Genomic DNA, 19,982 nt, shown 5'->3' with positions numbered 1-19,982 from the left:
GAGTCTCCGTTTATGGGATGTCGCTGGGTTGGTGGTGCAGATGTTTGACGCCTTGTCTCCATCCAGATGTCGGTCCAGCAGAGGGTCTTCAACATAGCCAACGAGCTGCTGCACACAGAGACCGCCTACGTGTCCAAGCTCCACCTCCTGGACCAGGTGAGTCCCCGACACAGGACCTGGAATATGGAGCAGGGCCGGCCCTAGCATTTTGGTGGCCCTAAACAAGATTTCTGTTTGTGGCCCACTCTATGCGCAAACACCAAATCACATACACTGCTTAAAACTGAATACAGACATGTTTGATAGACAGATGTAACAATACTCAAGTGTTTTATGTCTAATCTTCCGCTCTAAGCACACTGAGGCCAATTTGTCCTAGAACACTGTATAAAAAAATAATTTAGGCCAAATTTTCTGAAAAATTTCAAATCCCTTGTGAAAACACTCCTTCAGACATGAGAACAAACTCTTTTGGTGCTTGAAATAGGATATGAATACAGTAATAGATAAGTGTAGAAAACAAGTCTAAAATGAAATTTTGTAAAATCGCCTTTTGAGCATAAATGTTGTCATTCTGGCATTCTATTTTCACCAAATGTCTTAAATGTGAGATAAAAGAAGCTGAATATTGACTTCAAAGCTTCATCAGATTTTTTAAATGAGAAATTAGCTTTTTTTTCCCTCTTCAAACAAAAATATTAGTTATTGGCTCTCAAACCCTGGCTGTGAATAACATGGTTGTCGAGGGCGGGTGTATAAAGAGGGGAGCCGTCCCTCGGTCACGGAGCAGTTAAACCGCGTTTCTATGGCGTAAAATGACCGAAATACAAACAAAAACATATCAAGACCGTCGCGTAAACGCGTGCGCCGACCTCAGTGTTAAAATGACTTGAATCGAACCCCAGTACCTTTCTGATCATGTAGCCCCACCTGACGGCTGTGGCCCTAAACAATTCGTATTCGTAATGATAAACAGTTGTATGTCAATAAAAAAGTTGCACCCAAAATTCTGCTGTCATACACATGAGTCTGAGAAATTGTTAGGGTTAGGATTGTTTTTATGTGAGTATGAATCTAAAAGCTGTGACCAGTGGGCAACACCAATGATGATCATTAACACCAACCATCATAAGCATTTTTTAGTATAATATAATAAAAATATTAAAATTCATTAAGCTGTAATTTATGTTGATTTATAATGGTAAGTGGTTTAACTGTTATGTGACCATATTTAAGTTGTTAAAATAATACAAATGAAACATGAAATAGCTGTTAAAAAAGCTACCATTTTCATAGAATGACCCGCATCGGGGTTCCATTACTTTCCCCTGCGACCTGCATGTGACGTCATTTCAACACTTTTTCTACTCGTACCCACAAACTTGAATTTCACAGTGAAGACTTTGTAGTCGTAGAAATTGGAGTTGTAATCACAAGACTGCACTCACAGCTTTCAGATTCATACTCACATAAAAACAATCCTAACCCGAACAATTTCTCAGACTCATGTGTATGACAGCAGAATTTTGGGTACAACTTTTTTTATTGACATACGAATGTTTATCATTATGAATACGAATGGTTAGAATCATGGACACATCTTTTTGGAAGTGATCTTACTCCATACTGGAACACCTCTCTCTCTGTGACACTGCTGTGTGTTTCACTGGGTGCGTTTCCATCACCCCTAGAAATGCGTGAAACCTAAATATAGCAATAAAAAACTGGTAATGGAAACACCTACATTTTGAAAAACCTCTCAAATATCACTAAAACATTTTTACACTCTCATGAGGTGGTTTTTCATAAGGGCTTTTGCCTTTGAGCAATCAAACGCTGCCTTCGTCTTCTGCTATTTAATTTAATTTATTTATTTAGGCAAGGAGGACAATGCACATTAATGAACATAATAAAATGCAAAGGTGCCAGTGTTAGCCAACGGCTAGTTTCCGACTGTAGTCCTCCTGGCAAGGTGTTAAAAGCCATTAAAATGAACACAAGGACATAACAACAGAATTCATAAAACAGGAAAAACACGTACAACAAACACATGTATCCAACACAAACCAACAGACATAAAAACTACAAAGAAAGACAATTAACATGACGCTATTATAAAACAGAAACAAGTCTAAAAACAAGTCTCGCGGGACGAGAATGATGTGATCTCACGAGACGAGACTTCACAAGACTTACGACTCATTTGCAAAACACCTTTCAATGGAAACACTTGCAAACAGCGATTGTACTTATTTTGCGAAAACCTGTAATGGAAACCCAGCTACTGTTGCCAGGGAAACCTCACTGTATTATATTGCTGTGAATAGTTTCAGCTGCTACCATTTTTTTTTTTTTTTCTTTAATTGAAAAATAGAGAAAAAAATATGACATACAACTCCTTAACAAAGGTATGGACTAATAACAACAACAAAAATTACAAATTACACACACAAAACAAAAACAAACAAACAAAAAGAGAAAAAGAAAACCCTGCATGCTGTTTCATTTGGTAGAAAGAAACAGAAATAAGATACTAATTCATGTTTAAAAGAAAGAAAAGAGAAGAAAAAAAAAATTCAGCTCGGCTATATCCATTTGTTATTGACCAACAAAGTATATACATTTAAGTAAAGGTCACCCAAACAAATGCCAGCAAAAAGAAAAACATAATTCTGCACAAATATACACCACCAAACCATAATTTAAATAAAGCACAAATTAAAATAGCCCAGGAATATAGGCAATAGCATGTGACCAAACAGCTAATGTCTCAAGTTTTGCACCATTAACTTTGGCTGTAGAGTTTTCCAACAGACAAATATCATAAAACAATGCAACCCAGACTTTATCCATTACAATACTTGGTTCAAACCAACTTTTAAGAATAGTCTTTTTTGCAGCCGTTGAGGCAGCAAGAATGATTAGTTTCTGTGTATATGGTAGTATAACGTTTGGGTTGTAACCAAAAAGCCAAAGGGCCGGGCAAAATGGGAGATGTTTATCCAACAAATCTGACAGTGTTTGAGCGACGTGGACCCAAAGAGTTTTTACTGTTACACAATCCCAAAACATATGCATGTAGGTTCCCACTTTTGAATGAGGACACCTGTCACAAAGATCGCCGGCAGTCTGTTTGAGTCTAAACCTACGCTCGGGAGAGAAATAAACTCTATGAACAAATTTAAATTCAGCTGCTACCATAAGAAGGCGGCTGGTGGTAATTCTAATTCATGGCCCGGTCTCTAAACCGTCTGCTGCTCTCCTCCTGCAGGTCTTCTGTGCCAGACTCATGGAGGAGTCTCGGTCTCGCTCCTCCTTCCCCTGTGACGTGGTTCAGGGGATCTTCTCCAACATCTGCTCCATCTACTGCTTCCATCAGCAGTTCCTGCTGCCGGCGCTGCAGAAGAGGATGGAGGAGTGGTGAGGATGAGTTTCTGCCTCTTCCTCTTCTGGTCCTGGTCCTGGTCCTGGTCCTACCCAGGATTCACTCTGACCCTGATCCTCCTTTTTGTCTGCAGGGATTCAAACCCACGGATCGGGGACATCCTGCAGAAGCTGGCTCCTTTCCTTAAGATGTACGGAGAGTATGTGAAGAACTTTGACCGAGCCATGGAGCTCGTCAACACCTGGATGGAGAGATCGGTTCAGTTCAAGACCATTATCCAGGAGATCCAGGTCCAGATCTCTGTCGCTATTCAGTCTGATGAGAATGATGGGGGTGTTTAGTCTGTCTAGATGTAAACAGCTGTGTGTGTGTGTGTGTGTTTGTGCAGAGGGAGGAGCGCTGTGGGAACCTGACTCTGCAGCACCACATGCTGGAGCCGGTTCAGAGGATCCCACGCTACGAGCTTCTACTCAAAGACTATCTCCACCGGCTGCCGGAGGACGCCCCAGACTACAGGGATGCCCAGAGTATGAGAAACAAACACACCCAACACCAGTGCACTGACACCTCTGTGTAGAAACACACAGTCAGACCCTGAGACCCTGTCCTACATCCAACCACCCAACATGAGGTTTAGGGACCCAAACCTCCAAGAAAAGCAGCCGCTCCCGGAAATGCATTATTTCATTTCTGAGGGAGAATCTGGCCTCAATCCCCCTGTGAGCGTTTGGGGTGGGCGGGAGCTGGGCGGGAGCTGGGTGGAGCGTTGACAGACATCCCCATTCAGCCAATCAGCAAGTTGGTATATCAAACTTTTGCCGAATCCAGTTGGAAGAACAGCAAAAACGTCTTTTCCTTCAAGAAACTCAACAAGCGCCGACTCTTGCTCTTGTTTAATTGCTGTAACGGATGGTATTTCAGTAAGAACTTCCCTTGTTGCTGTTTTTAGGCTGCTACTGATAGATAGGTAGGTAAGAGTCGCGCAGTGTAGTGACGGGGCTTTGCACCAGTCGGTCCCTGATTGGCCAACGTGCTGTGTCAATCGCAGAAATCTGAGCGGCGATGCTGATTGGCTCGGCCTTCTGAGGGTTTCAGGCCAAACGCTTACAAGGGGAATGAGGCCAGACTCTCCCTCGGAAATGAAATAATGCATTTCCGGGAGAGGCTGGTTTACGAGGCTACTGATTTCAGACCAGAGTTTTCAAACTGAGATGTTCCAGATTATTATTCTTTTATTTTTTTAAGTATATTTTTTTGGCGTTTTCATGCCTTTTATTATTAGATAGGACAGTTCAGAGTGTGACAGGAAATGGGAGGCAGAGAGGGGGGAAATGACACGCAGGATAGGGCCGTTCGACGCGGGACTCGAACCGGGGCCGCCTGCAGCGAGGACTATTAGCCCCTACACATGGGGCGGGTGCTCTACCAACTGAGCTAAACACCGCCCCTGAGATGTTCCAGATTATTAAAGCAGCAGCAGCAGCAGGACGTCTGTAGATCACACCTCAAGTTAGAGACTTGATGAGAGACCTCATGATTCTGGGCTGTAAAGATCACATGGTCATAAAGTTGGTGCTATAAACAGATGGTCCAAAGGAACCATCATAGACAGAACCTGACCCATGACAGGGTCTGTGCTGGTCTGATTAAACCATCTACTGGACCATCGTCTGCGTGGTTCTCATCATCAGATAAGGAGACCTGGTCTGAATCTCTGTAAACTCTGTCCTCTCCTCTGCAGAATCTCTGGAGCTCATTGCCACAGCAGCAGAACACTCCAACGCTGCCATCAGGAAGATGGTAACATACACACACACACACACACACACACACACACACACACACACACACACACACACACGGAGAGATATATAACTATGACTCAGATGAAACTCTGTCATTAAGTGTCACTTCATCTTTAATTAAACGGCTCTGATCACACTCATCAACGGAGCTGCTGCTGCTCCTCCATGTGTTTGTGTGTTTGATTGAACTCCATCATGGCTCCTGTGTTAGAGCTACACAGCAACTCTGCAGCTGCAGCTATTTGATGGTTTTATTTGCTCAAATCTCAGATATCCATGGTAACCAGGTGACCTTTACAGGGAGTCAGTGTCACCCACCACCACCACCTGGTTACAGACCAGAGAAACTGAACTGTAGCTCATCTCTCCTCCATGTATTACCTTTGTCCCTTTTATTTCTGTCACACTTTTTGAGCACACATGCACATAAAAAATGCACATGTGATGATCACAATGATCACAATGATGTACAAGTGTTCATCATCAGCTGCGCGACTCTGTCTGACTCTCCCTGTGTCTGTGTCTCTGTCAGGAGCGGATGAGGAAGTTGTTGAAGGTGTATGAGTTGTTGGGAGGAGAAGAGGACATCGTTAACCCAACTAACGAGCTCATTAAAGAAGGACACATCCTGAAACTGTCCAACAAGAATGGGACCACGCAGGACAGATACCTCATACTGGTGTGTCCACCGTCCACCTCTCTTTTTGCCTTTTATTTCTATAGGACCCTGCTGTCCACCGTCCTGCAGTAACATTGTCTCTTTGCAGTTTAATGACAGGTTGCTGTACTGCGTCCCCAAGCTACGTCTGATTGGACAGAAATATGGTGTCCGCGCTCGCATCGACGTGGACGGCATGGAGGTGAGACACACAGGTCTTTCCTCTGACATCTGTCTTCTGACCTCTGTCCTCTGGCTTCTGTCCTTTGTCCTCTGACCTCTGTCCTTTGTTCTCTGACCTCCAGCTGAAGGAGACCAGCAGTGTTGCCGTCCCCAGGACATTCCTGGTGTGTGGGAAGCAGAGGTCCCTGGAGCTTCAGGCCAGGTACAGACACACTTCACCCCTGTTGCCCTGTTGTGAACCAGGCCTCCTAAAGTCTTGCTGACCTCTGATTGGTTTCCTGTCTTTGTCTCTGCAGGACAGAGGAGGAGAAGAAAGACTGGATCCAGGTAGACACACAGTCCTGGTTTCTGCTCTCTGTACAGGACCCTGAGAGCCGTCTGGTGTTCAGTTACTACAGTGATGCTCACAACTACCTGAGCAGATGTTTACATTAAAGGGGAATTGCCGTTTTTTACAATCCTGACCTTATTTCTAGCAAAAAATACGATCATTTCCTCACCCAGATAACTTTGGTGTCATTACAAGTCGTTCTGATGAAATTAGACCCAGCCCAGAGCCGTGTATACCCGTATAATGGAGTCTACAGGGCAGCAGAATGCAGTCTTTAAATAACACATTATCTGCTGAGAAACTCGTTCATTTCACCAATATTTAGTTCTGATAGGCTAGTGCTGTTCCCCTCTGAGTCCGGGGTTAGCTGTTATCAACATCTGTAGGTTGGTCTGTAGGTTGACCTACTGACCTCTGACCTGGATGATGTCATCTCTCCCAAAGCGGAATGATTATTATCAGAATGAGCCGGGCAGCGCTCTGAGATGACATCATCCAGGTCAGAGGTCAGTAGGTCAACCCACAGACCCCGGATGTTGATAACAGCTGACCCCGTGGGTGAGTAAATGATCATATTTTATGCTACAAATAAGGTCCAGATTGTAAAAAAAACTGCAATTCCCCTTTAAAGGAGACATATTATGGAAATATCACCTTCTGAAGGCTCTTTAACATATATTTAGGTGTTTGTTTTGCCTTTTGGCCTGCAAAATGTGAGAAATGACAAAAAAATCTGTAATTTTCAGACTCCCTAGGTTGAAATCCAGGTGGTTACGAGCTGTTCCCTCAGTTGTCTTCCAGTGATGTAACTTGTTTTCGAATTTGCATAACCCCACCCCTATCTGGTACCAGTAGAAGGGGCGGGGCAAGCAGTGGTTCATTTGCATTTAAAGGGACAGGCACTGAAACCAGCCGTTGTGAACAGGGCTGTTTAGAGAGGATGAAAAGAGCTGTGATGTTTGATCCTTGGGGGATTTTGACCAAAGCATGTCACAGACATGTCTTTAAGACACCTGGGAACTATTTTAATTTGTGGAAAAGGGGCAGAATATGTCTCCTTTAAAATCACTGCAGGGTCTCACCATCTTTCCAGGAAGGCTTTTATTGTGAAACAGCTGCAGGAAGTTTTGTCTGTCACTGACAGCAGCACCTGGTTTTAATTAGACATGACTCCTGTTAGAGACCTGACTCTATAAATCTGGAATTATCACTACTTCTTTTTTTTAACCTCTCTCTCTCTCTCTCTCTCTCTCTCTCTCTCTCTCTCTCTCTCTCTCTCTCTCTCTCTCTCTCTCTCTCTCTCTCTCTCTCTCTCTCTCTCTCTCTGTGTGTGTGTGCAGGCCATCCAGGCGACCATCCAGAGACATGAGCAGATGGTGGAGAGCTTTAGACATTTGAACTGTTCACTACGAGATGATGAGTCCACACCACCTCACTCCCCGGTAACACACACACACACACACACACACACACACACACACACACACACACACACACACACACACACACACACACACACACACACACACACACAAAGAAGCACCTGCAGACCTGAAAACGTTTTCCATACCGATCTTCCGTATACACAAAACATCTCTGGACAGCTGTTGATAGGACCTGTCTTCCTCAGAGCTGCGTGGAGCTGGGGAAACGAGCGCCGACTCCGATCAGAGAGAAGGAGGTGACTCTGTGTATGAAGTGTCAGGAGCCGTTCAACTCCATCACCAAGAGACGGCACCACTGTAAAGCCTGTGGACACGTAGGTCCATCGTCGCACATCTGTATGACATTGTTGAACATCTGCACCGACAGACAACCTTCACTAATCATCTGTGTGTTGAAACCCAGGTGGTTTGTGGGAAATGTTCCGAGTTCCGCGCTCGGCTGTCATACGACAACAACCGCACCAACCGTGTGTGTGTGGACTGCTACGCCACGCTGGTGGGAGTGCTGCCCTCCCCCGCCACGCTGAGCAGCAGCACCCAGAGGAGGCGCTCCATCCTGGAGGTTAGTGCCACATCACTATCACCTGTTGTTACTGATATTTTGACATTTCAATCAGGACAGACCATTTACGACAAGAGAGCCAGGTTTGAAGATGAAGATGAAATTACATTTATTGTGAACAAAATAAACTTTGGCGCTTAGACCACAGGGTGTAGACCAGCTGAGTAAACTGATCTGGGGATGAGAAGCTTGCATCTGAAGTAGTTATACCCCCCCCCCACCCCACCCCACCCCCCCTAGACACTGGTGGTGGTAGGGAAGCTTGAAGTCGCCTGATGAGGGAACTTCTCGGTTGAAGATCAGATTAAGACTAAGGCCCTGTCCCATTTCTCCCCCTTAAAACTTCCACTTGGTTTTGAGTGCCCTCAACCGTAAATTCCCCTCGTTGAGGGAAAGTGGCTGAAAATCTTCCCCTATGGAAATGGGACACCACTAGCGTAGTGAATGTAGCGAACGTGATAACATACGTCACATGTTTACAATTATACCGGTGGAGCGTGCTACTATTTTCATTCAGGAAAAACGCCGGCGGTTCCAGCTGTTGTGTTGCCTGTTGCGTTGGCTGTGTTTGTTTATCTCAGTCTAAACAATTTTTGTAATTAGTCATGGTTATCATAGATTATCCGGGCTAACGGTTAGCTACCTGTTTAACTTTAATAACTCACTGACTCAATAAACGGTCCATGAAAAAATATTTTCTCCAGCGGATATCTTAGTTACAACATGACTGAGCTAACTTAACTGGAGTAGTTTCATGTCGCGTCCGACAACGGGAGGGTTTTAACAGCTGACGTCCTGATGTTAGCTTAGCTACCGCCGTTAGCTTAGCTGCCGCCGTTAGCTTTGCTGCTGCCGTTAGCTTAGCTGCCGCCGTTAGCTTAGCTGCCGCCGTTAGCTTTGCTGCTGCCGTTAGCTGTCCCTGTCAGCTGCAGCCACTGATGCGACACCGTGATTCCCCCAATAAAAACCACACATAGCGACACAAAACACACAGAGAGAAATAGTAATGTTTCTTCAAGCATTAGATTTGTCTAAGCAGCGATCGAGCGTGACAGCGGGTAATTTCATCTTCCACTTCGTTTTAAGCCTGCATCGGACCTCACTACATTTTGAGGGCTGATTTTAAGGGCAAAATCGCACTTCCCCTTGCTCCGTAGAGTAATGGGACACCCTACCCCTACACGTGAACGTGCAAAATATAGGGTTAGGGCAAATATTTAGGGCTAGGGGGAGAATTGGGACAGGCCCTAAGTCTGTATCTTGATGGAGGTGGTGCAGGGGTGGAGGTGGGCTGAGAGTTTGCTGAAATGACGGCTGGATGACAGGAGAGAGAGAGAGAACTTTTAAATTTGACGCTAATGACTGATTGGTGGAAGAGAAAGAGGATGGCAGACTGTGATTGGTTGAATTATGAGAGCAAGAGGATAGCGGGAAAACAGGGAAAGGGCTTTGAAGCGTGATTAAAGAGATAGTCTTCCTGTCTGAACTTTCGCTAAGCTTCATTTCTGATCGCCACTAACGCTGAGTTTCTCTCATCTCCATAGAAACAGGCCTCCCTGGCAGCAGAGAACAGTGTGATTTGTAGTTTTCTTCACCACATGGAGAAAGGAGGGGGGCGGGGCTGGCAGAAGGCGTGGTTCGTCATCCCTGAAAATGAACCACTGGTGCTCTACATCTATGGAGCTCCACAGGTACGTTTCTCAGTCCTGCCACTGGACTGTGGCCATGACACATTTCCCATGATGCACCCTGAGGTGTCCATCTGTGGAACACAGATTTTTCTTTTTTTTCTGAATATTTGATTTTTGATTTTTTTCAAGAACATGAGCAAAGTTCCATTTACAAACTGACAAGACAAAATCAAATCAAGGAAAAACTCAATATCCACAAAGTGGCAAAGTAAAAATGAAATGAACTCACAATGACAGGACAATAGAAATTGAAAAAATAAAAAATAAAAAACAATAATACCAACAACAACAATAAAAATTGTAATAAATGAATAAATAAAATACGTTATGCAATAATCAAAGATACAGAGAGAGATAAAGGGTAACATCGCTACTCATAGGCCATGCAAAGCCAAACTCGAATACAGAGAAATTAGTCAAGCTGGTGTGCTGGCAGATTTCCCATATAAATGAATAATGGTTGCCATATTTTGTAAAAGGTAAAAGTTATTTTCTCTGGGGGTACACAGCTATTGATTTCAGATGAACTGTTTCTATGTCGCCACCAGGATGTGAAGGCACAGCGCAGCGTCCCTCTGATTGGCTTTGAAGTCTCTCTGCCTGAGTCATGTGACCGTCTGGACAGGCGCCATGCCTTCAAGATCTCCCAGAGTCACCTGACCCTGTACTTCAGCGCCGAGGGGGAGGAGCTACAGCGGCGATGGATAGATGTCCTGTTAAGGGCTGGAAAGGGGGAGGAGTTTCAGATCCACCGGCCAATCGTGGAGAGTCTGGAGGAGGAAGGGGAGGAGCTAGCGGCTTCAGCGGAGGGCGAGAACACGTGATTCTGTTGGAAGAGGAAGGATGACGATGCTGAAGATAAATCCCCATTGGAAACCAGTGCATACAGTTGTAGCTAAAATAGACTTTAAACATACATGCACGCGCACACACACACACACACACACACACACACATACACACTGGGCTCTCTGTATATTTAAAGTGGTTTGTCTGCATGATTTCTCTTTGCTGTCGATAGAAGATGGCGTATCTCTTTCTATCTTGGTTCACTGTGTTTCACCTGTGAGGTGAGGTGGGCGGAGCCTCTGGTCACACAATTACCTTATCATCATTGTAAATTGTCACAGTATACTTTCGACCTCACAACAAAACATCAGTCTCCGGGATTTCCTCCCTCGGTTTTGTCTGTGGAATGTCTCTTAACACTACAGTACCCATGAACCCCAGCTCTTGTTGCCATGGAGATTCCTCCACCCAGAGCTGTGACATCAGAGTTGTATCATATTGAGAAAGCTGGCCAAAAACCCCACATGAACTTTTAAAATGAATGAGTTTGTCCAGTGAGTTAAACCCTCCCTCAGCTGCACGGCAGCAAGAATTTGAAGCTTTCTGATTGGACGATACTTTCAATCATCAATCACATAGAAACAGTTCCTGTGTCTGTAGTTCTGAGTTCAGTGATGGACCGGTGAAGCTCTCCAGCTTCTTCATCGTTTGTGGTGTCCATTTACATTTTAGTCTCCAACTCACTTTGTAACAATCACAGTTATTATGAGTTAATTATTTATGGTATGGTTCTCTAAAGGGTCACTGTATACTCTCAGAACCTGCAGATCCAGTCCTCAGTCTGTTACCAGCTCTCAGCATCATGACTTCCCCAATCCCCGGGCCTCTACACAACCTGCTCATGTATGTGAGGAGATGGACAACAGGCCAGGACCAGGACCAGGACCTGCAGTGAGAGTCTGGATAGAGGCTGGTGGATCTGTAGCAACAGGATAGAACCACCTGTGGACCCAGACTGATGATAATCTAGCCTGGTTCTTATAGTCACATTCATATCAGTCAATTGGGTGCATGAATGAGAGCCAGATGAACTATCTGGCTCTCATCCAGGGAAAGGAGGTCCTGGTTCTGGATGACCTCTGTCTGCCATGAACTAGACTGTAGCTCAGAATCTGTGAACATTAATGTTGATGTCATCTGAGGTTTCATAGATTTGTCTGATATAATTGTGACCTGGACCCAGTCTGACACGGGAACATCTGCCCATTAAGACCTCTACTGTGTGTTTAGTTCATCTCTCAATGAAAACATTTGGAATGAATTAACAAGCACATACTGACAGACACAATCCCCTCCCCATACACACACACACACACACACACGCTCCATCCCCCCCACTCCCACCTTGAATCAGTCCCACTGAGCTGTGGAGTCGACCTTCAGCCTGACGTGATGCAGCTGCTGTTGTCACCTCAGACAATCAGAGATTAGAGAAGTTCCTTCTCTGTTTTTAAAGACTAAAGTTGAGCTGGGGTCCAGTAGGAAGTGGATCTAAACTATGAGACTGTTGGCATGACAGATGACATGCTGTCAGAAGAGAAGAAAAAGAAGACTGGTCTATCCTCTTTAAATGCACTTAAAAGACATTTAATGATTTTTAATTCAAATTTCCCCTGAAGAAAAAAAAAAATACAAATTTCTATTCTTCTTCTGTGTTTGACCTTTTAAAGCTTCCTGTCCCCAAAGACCTCACTGCTTCTGTCTGACCTCCAAACCTGCCCATCACATCACCTACATTTCCCAGCATCCTCTGCTCTGAGATGTGGACTTTCCGTTGGTGCAGGTGGTTCCTCGCTGTCTTGGAGAAACCTGATCAACACCGTGTGGATTAAATATTTTTAACTTAATGGATGAAATAATCAGATGCAGTGATGGACCTGAGAGATAAGAGGTTTCTGCAGGACAATGATGATGTCAGATCCAGGTGGTGGAGAAGGTGGAGGGTTTTATGAGTTGGATGTAAGTCGCCTGTGGAGTTTGTAAAGACAGTTTAATGCAGATGCAGAGATGAAGAGTAGTTCTGAGAAGAACCAGAAACCAGACTGAACTGAACCCAGGTCTGGTGGACTCACTGGTTTTTCTGTCATTTATGATGGAAGTGAATCCAGCGATTAGATGGAGCCGAGCTGAACTGAAACCAGAAGAAAGGACTAGTTGTTTTTATCATCTTCACTTCCAGTGGTCCAGTATTTCTGTCTCTGTAAACAGCTTTTGGACAAAGTGTTTTGATAGTTAAAGTAAATACTATGAATATTGTTATTGTTATTCTGATGAATCTAAATGAAAAGAGATGTGTTGGATATTTCCGTGTTCATGAGTCTGGGTTGTGTTTGATGTTTGCTTGATGCAAGAAGAAAACAAAGAGTAAGCATTTTGTAAATATAATTTATTCTCCTGTGACCCTGTCCCTCCCCCCAGTCATGTGACTATGTAAAGGTTCAAGGTCAACCCTAACTGTTCCTCCACACTCAGCAGACCTCCACACAACCAGAGCCCTGCAGATGGTTTGGGGTCCAGCAGCCATGTTGGCTCTACAGATGAAGATCAAAGTAACAATTTGATATTTTGATAAATCCTTGAGATGGAGAGAGACAGCTCTCATCTCTGTCAGCCCAGTACAGAGAGAGAGGCTAGCCTAGCTCAGCATAAATATGGTTTAAGACATTTTAGAATGATTTCAAAAGGTAAAAAACTTCTTTCTGTTGCCTAATTAACTCATTGGTGGCTAACCTGACAAAAATGTTTCACCTAATCCAGCTAAATATCTAGTAGTCATCTAGTAGGCTAAACAGTGGCTACAATTAGACAACAGTGGGAATGAGCGGATGTTCTGCTAACATTATGAAAAAGGATTTAATTTCTTCCAATCTCTGTGCTAAACTAGACTAAAAACTGGATTTCTCAAAAGGTGGAGTCCTCTTTAACCCCTACCTCCGTCCCTGTCCGGTGCTCAGTCTGTGCACGTGGCTCTGGTTGTCATGTTTTTGGTGTGTTTTTTGGCATGTAAAGCAGACTCCAGTGGTGTATCGTCCTCTCCTCCCACAGTGGAAGGAAATGGCCAGTAACTCAGCCTGAGAGTTCATCATCATCATCACCACCGTCACCAGTTGTTTTGATGTGGTGAACAATGTTTTCAGCGTTGATGAGTGACGTGTTGATGCTTCTTTTGTACCAGTTTTTCTTTTTCTGTCGTCAGAGACCTTTGGAGACTGGTTCTGACCAGTTTTGACAGGTTCTAACTGGTCCTGGCTGGTTCTGACTAGTCCTAACTGGTCCTAACTGGTTCTAACTCTGGTCACTTCCAACTGGTTCTACATGGGACCGGTTTGATCTGGTGCTGAGTGATCCTTAAGGTTTGTTGTTATTTTGTCTGGAACCACGTCAGGCCCAACCACCTCCAGACTGGTCACATCAGTTTGAATCAGTTTCAACTAGATTTGAATCTGACGGCATTTTATTACATTCGTGGTCGTGCTACTAGCCATAGCACGGAGTTCTGTGTCCTCCCTCACATTTCCACAGAAATGTTTGCAGCCACTTAGGACCAGTTAGAGTCGGTGCCAGTCAGTATATAAAACTACTAGCAGCTGTGGTTCTAACCAGTTTGAACTGGTTCTGTCACACTGGACTGTTAATCTGTGACCCTTCTCGTTTACAGCCAATTCAGTTTTTGCCTTAAGTCTCTGAGTTGATTGAACTTGTGCCAAATCAGACGAATTGATTGCTGTTAGTATTCAACTGTTAAGTCTGTGCTTCGATATTTATTTCTAATTTTTAATATTAACTGTTTTCACTGTTTGCTTTATTTTTATTTTTATTTTTATTTTTTTTACTTCCTGTCTGTTGCGGTTCTGACAGTGTGTTTCTCTCACATCCAAACTCCTGTCACATGGTCACTGTTAACCATGGTTACCGAATGGAGAGGTCAGGGGCCCCTAGACCAGAGTTTGTTTTAGGTCAGCATCTGAAAGTCACAAACTTAAGATGAGACACAAAAACATAGAGAGGTCTGAGCAGCTGTACACAGGAGAGGTGGGGGCCTCTGGCAGTCTGTGCCGAGGGCCCATGTTCTCAGTGTTGGTCCATGTTGTTACTGTGATGAGGCTGAAACACACCTGAAACAAACCACAGGGTGATTATATGGATATAGATACATTTCTAATATGGCTTTTAACCAACCAATCAGAGGAGGACCAGGTGGTGATGTCATGTAGCTGAATGACATTGTTCTTCTTTAACTGCTGTCTGTGCAGTTAAACTGTAGGTTTCTGGAGCAGAATGTTACCATGGTGACCTTCAGGTTCCCTGAGCCTAATTCCCCAGTACTGGTTACCATGTTGCCATAGCAACCACTACTCTAGTTACCATGACAACAGCACCCACCACCATCTCTGTCCCTCTCGGTCTTGCGGGTGTAACAGCAGCATGGTTGTGTCTTCTTCTTCTCCTTTCTGTTATGGTTATCTTTGAATTGTTATTGATTATTGATTTTTGATTATTGGTTGCAAGATATTGGTTAGTGGCTGGCCACTGCCTTCCATCCTGTCCATGTCTGTTTCCCATCATGCCCTTCTGTAAGAATATAAAAGGAGAAGTGTTTATGAGGTTATAAATGAAATAAAATCTGAAAAAAATTGTTTAAATGACTGCAAGTGTTTCTACTGTCACTGTGTATTACAACTACAACTACTACTGTAATAGCCTGCTACTACTACTACAAGTACTACTACTACTACTGATACTATTGGCAATACTGCTACAACTACAAGTACTACTACTGCTAGTGATGCTGATTCTGTGGTGTTTAATGTAGCCCTATTCATATTTAAGCACCAGACCACGTACTGAATGCAGGAAAACTTTATGAACCTCTTCTTCTGCTCTCCTGTTCCATAACACCTCTACGTGGCCCCCAGGGCCCCGTGTGTCCCCCCAGGACCCCGTGTGTCCCCCCCAGGGCTCCGTGTGTCCCCACAGGGCCCCGTGTGTCCCCACTTGCCTTTTGAACCTATTAGTACTATGTTACTGTGTTTTCCTGCCTCCTTGTGTCTCCTGTCCGTCTCCAGGTCCTGGTCTCCAGGTAGTGGTCTCCAGGTCCTGGTCTAGCTGCACTCCTACCAGTCCTGCTGCTCATCTCCTGGTTGCAGTCGTATTTAAACCCTGCCTTCACACTCAGCATTTGTTGAAGCATCTGTTCCACCAAGTGTTAAAGCATCGGCTCAGCTCTCATTGGAACCCGTTTTGTTGCTCCATTTGATGTCTGTTCATCTGTTTCTACTCCAGGTCCGTCTCTCTCCCTCCAGCTGTGTGTTTGCCGTCTGGAGGAGCTTTTTGTGATTGTCTGCTGAGGAGAAGCCTCGCCTGCCTGTGCTGCTCTCAGCCCTGTCATGTCTGCACAATAAACTGTTTAAGACCTCTTTTGTCTCTGAGTGCTGACACTACCACTACTAGGCTACTATTCTACTGCCACTTCTCCCCCCCCCTCACCAGAGGCTGCCTTCATCAACTCCTGCTAACATTTCCATATTTCGCACATTCTGTGACATAAACTGTAAACTGTTTTCTTGTCTGTGACAACATCTATTGCACGTCTGTCCGTCCTGGGTGAGGGATCCCTCCTCTGTTGCTCACCCTGAGGTTTCTACAATTTTTCCCTGTTAAAAGGGTTTTCCATGGAGTTTTTCCTCAGTGGATGTGAGGGTCTAAGGACAGAGGATGTTGTTATGATGCCATGTAAAGCCCTTTGAGACAAACTGTTTGTAAAAACGGGCTATACAAATAAAATTGCCTTGCCTTGCCTTGCCACTACTACCATTCACAATAGTGATAAAGCAGAGCATTTTCTTCTTGTACAATTTTGTGATTTTTTTTTTTACACATTGCTTCAAGAGTTCATGTCTTTTTCAACCATTTCCTGCTGGTCAGCCTCCAGCTTACAAGATCTGCTGTGGTACTTTCCAACTGCATCACTCACTCCAATGTAAACAGAGCCGAAATTCAGTAGGAAAACAGGAAGAAGCCCATATTTAAAATTCCACATTTTTCTTTCCACAGACAAATGTTTTCTAACAGTGTGTTAGAGCAGCAGAGTCTCCTCTCATGGAGAACAGGAGGACAGAAGGAAGCGCTCTTCCACTGGCAGGGTTTGAAAGGTGTCTCGACACGGTCCCAGTTTTAACCAGGTGTGACAAAGCAGTTACCATCATCACTATGGAAACCATTCACTGCACAGCTGCTCCCCGATTGAAATCAGCTGATTAAACAACACGTTCTCACTCCCAGTGCGTCAACCCCCTGACGAACGGTCACTGTCCCTCCTCGTCACATGCCTGACTCATTAGGTACCCGTTTTTCGTCATGAGGTGACGAGCGGGGATTTCAATTCATTCCAATGCAACCCCCTTCGCGGCGATATGTGACCCTCAGAGTAAAGTGATCCAGCCGACCGGACGCGGCGCTGAACGACGCACTGAGCTGGAAAACTTTTTTTCCCCTTTGAAGCTTTATTGAACCTGGTGTGTCTGACATAGCTTTCATCCAAGCCGTCATTTTGGTTATTATTTATTTACTGATCTTGGCGTTGGTGCAGAATAATAAATAAACAAACAAACAAATAAATAAATAAATTACATCCTTGTCGGAAGACCAGACGGGGTGGGGGTGTGTAATAAATAAATAAAGAAATAAATATTTTTGTCCCGTGCGTAATTGTCAAGATCCGCATTTCGATTAAACTCGCCTTTCTTCTTTTGTACGAGTTGTTGGACGACTGCATTTTCATTTTATTTACTTATTTCCCCGTCCTAAGTCATGTTTATGGATACACAGTTGAACATATTGTCATTTTACCCTCGGCATTTTCCCCTCACTTTGCTGAATATCTGTTGATTCATGTCATAAACACGTTTTGTTCATTAAAAATATGTGGTGTTTATTAAAAATATGTTGTTCATTCAAATCGGTTGTTGTTCATTGCAGAACAATAGAATATTAATACGGTGATTTATATACAGATATTGATCGCGTAGTGTGACCACATCACTACGCACGGAGGCGTGAGGGACATTTGAAACTGCAGCGACTACTGACACTTCAACCTGTTTTGGCTCTAAACTTCAAAACTATGACATTGCATAGTTTAGGACCTGTTTGTGTACGAATTCATCTGTTGTTAGGTCATATTATTATTGCATGAAACACACAATACAACTTTTGATCACAAAAAAACTACCGCACGTAACATTTTACTTTCCGTAGTAAAAAAACAGGTTCGCGCTAATAACTCTTGAATGGCGTGACGTAATTTCACAAGCTTTCCCAGGATTGGTCGGTGTTGAGTGCTGAACTAGAGGATGTGACGTCATTGCAACGGCGCCACCGGTCGCGACCATAGACTGCGACACTGCCATCTACGGCGTCTGGACGGAACTACAACACCTTAACAGTGTGTTTGTGATCATGAGGAGTGGAAATTAAGCCATGTTGATTTAATTCAACAGCATGTGAATAAACAGTGAGGAATCAGAACAGTTAGACAGCTCTTTTTCAACAAAGTCCAAATAATTCAAGTAACTCAAGTCATATAGGCCTTTTTTTTTTTAATTCCAGAAAACAACATTTCTCCCCCCTTCTCCCTCCTCCCGCCCAGGAACCTTAGTTTATAATATAGTGTAGAATGAACCCGTCCACTGTAGTAATGTTTATGCACAACTGCACCACTTTAGCCAGCTCCTTTATTTCTGGTTTTACATTGGACAAACTGATTAAGGCTCCATTTTCAGGAGACACAGCTATTCTTTAATAACTTCCACATTCGTTGGGTTACGTTCAGAGGTTTATCAGGGCAGGGCCTAGGGTCATCCAGTGTTAGCAATTACAGACCCATCTGACCTTCACAGGGGTCACAGGTCAACTTTTCATGTGAAATTTGACGATTTTTGCTATCAATTCAGGCATAAAACACCAATGCTTTGAGCTGGGAAGCTGAAATCTTTAGATTCTAGTCCAGACCTTGGAGCAGATTGAGCGTGCCACATATCAGGGCTGTGTTCCACTCAGAAGTGTCCAAAATGGCCAAAAAGCAGTGTTCATTTCTAATCCCCCATTGTGTACAAGACTAAATTCAACAGATAGTCTTTAATAACTTCCACATGCTTTGAGCTGGAAGTCTGAAAGTTTCAGGGTTTTGTCAGGGGCCTAGGGCCACCCATTATCTGCAATTTCAGACCAATCCCACATTCAGAAGGGGTCAAAGGTCAAGGTTTAGTGTGAAATTTGACGATTTTTGCTATCAATTCAGGCATAAAACACCAATGCTTTGAGCTGGGAAGCTGAAATCTTTAGATTCTAGTCCAGACCTTGGAGCAGATTGAGCGTGCCACATATCAGGGCTGTGTTCCACTCAGAAGTGTCCAAAATGGCCAAAAAGCAGTGTTCATTTCTAATCCCCCATTGTGTACAAGACTAAATTCAACAGATAGTCTTTAATAACTTCCACATGCTTTGAGCTGGAAGTCTGAAAGTTTCAGGGTTTTGTCAGGGGCCTAGGGCCACCCATTATCTGCAATTTCAGACCAATCCCACATTCAGAAGGGGTCAAAGGTCAAGGTTTAGTGTGAAATTTGACGATTTTTGCTATCAATTCAGGCATAAAACACCAATACTTTGAGCTGGGAAGCTGAAATCTTTAGATTCTAGTCCAGACCTTGGAGCAGATTGAAGATCAGAGCTGTGCTCCACTCAGAAGTGTCCAAAATGGCCATGGTAAGTGTCAAAGGTCACAGGGGTCGAACATCAAAGTTAATCCTAACAAAACACACACGCTTTAAGTAATCATCATGAAATTTAGATGAGTTGTATATCAGAGAGTCCTCTATCATTATATTGTATTCCCATTGCTCTGGGGGCCACGGGGGGCCCCTGGGGGCCACTTCGCTTTCCCATGCTCTCACAGATTTGGGTGTCGGGGTGATGGATAAGGGTCTCACAATGAGTCCACAGGCCAAGTTTCAAGTGATTCGGTTGGTTTTTATGGAAACAGCGGCCTCCTGGAGACAGAGGAATGCGGCTGTTT

The 19,982-nt window shown here is 44.0% G+C and overlaps 1 protein-coding gene across 1 annotated transcript in view; it reads left to right on the top strand.

The window, feature by feature from the left end:
• The window catches only part of fgd1 (FYVE, RhoGEF and PH domain containing 1), a 30,605-nt gene extending 19,310 nt beyond the window's left edge, over positions 1–11,295 (top strand). Inside the window, exons 5-18 of the mRNA XM_083976005.1 lie at positions 67–156; positions 3,272–3,420; positions 3,519–3,675; positions 3,774–3,912; positions 5,127–5,185; positions 5,723–5,869; positions 5,958–6,050; positions 6,154–6,233; positions 6,328–6,358; positions 7,703–7,804; positions 7,993–8,121; positions 8,211–8,369; positions 9,914–10,060; positions 10,609–11,295. Coding sequence (XP_083832131.1) covers positions 67–156; positions 3,272–3,420; positions 3,519–3,675; positions 3,774–3,912; positions 5,127–5,185; positions 5,723–5,869; positions 5,958–6,050; positions 6,154–6,233; positions 6,328–6,358; positions 7,703–7,804; positions 7,993–8,121; positions 8,211–8,369; positions 9,914–10,060; positions 10,609–10,884 — 1,758 coding nt within the window. The 3' untranslated portion in view covers positions 10,885–11,295. The remainder of the gene's footprint in view (positions 1–66; positions 157–3,271; positions 3,421–3,518; positions 3,676–3,773; positions 3,913–5,126; positions 5,186–5,722; positions 5,870–5,957; positions 6,051–6,153; positions 6,234–6,327; positions 6,359–7,702; positions 7,805–7,992; positions 8,122–8,210; positions 8,370–9,913; positions 10,061–10,608) is intronic.
• The last annotated feature ends 8,687 nt before the right edge of the window (positions 11,296–19,982 follow it).

This window comes from Trachurus trachurus (assembly GCF_905171665.1).
Source record: "Trachurus trachurus genome assembly, chromosome: 7".
Lineage (NCBI taxonomy): Eukaryota > Metazoa > Chordata > Actinopteri > Carangiformes > Carangidae > Trachurus > Trachurus trachurus.
Note: the sequence above shows the minus strand (reverse complement) of the source record. Positions and strands in the feature narration are given on the sequence as shown.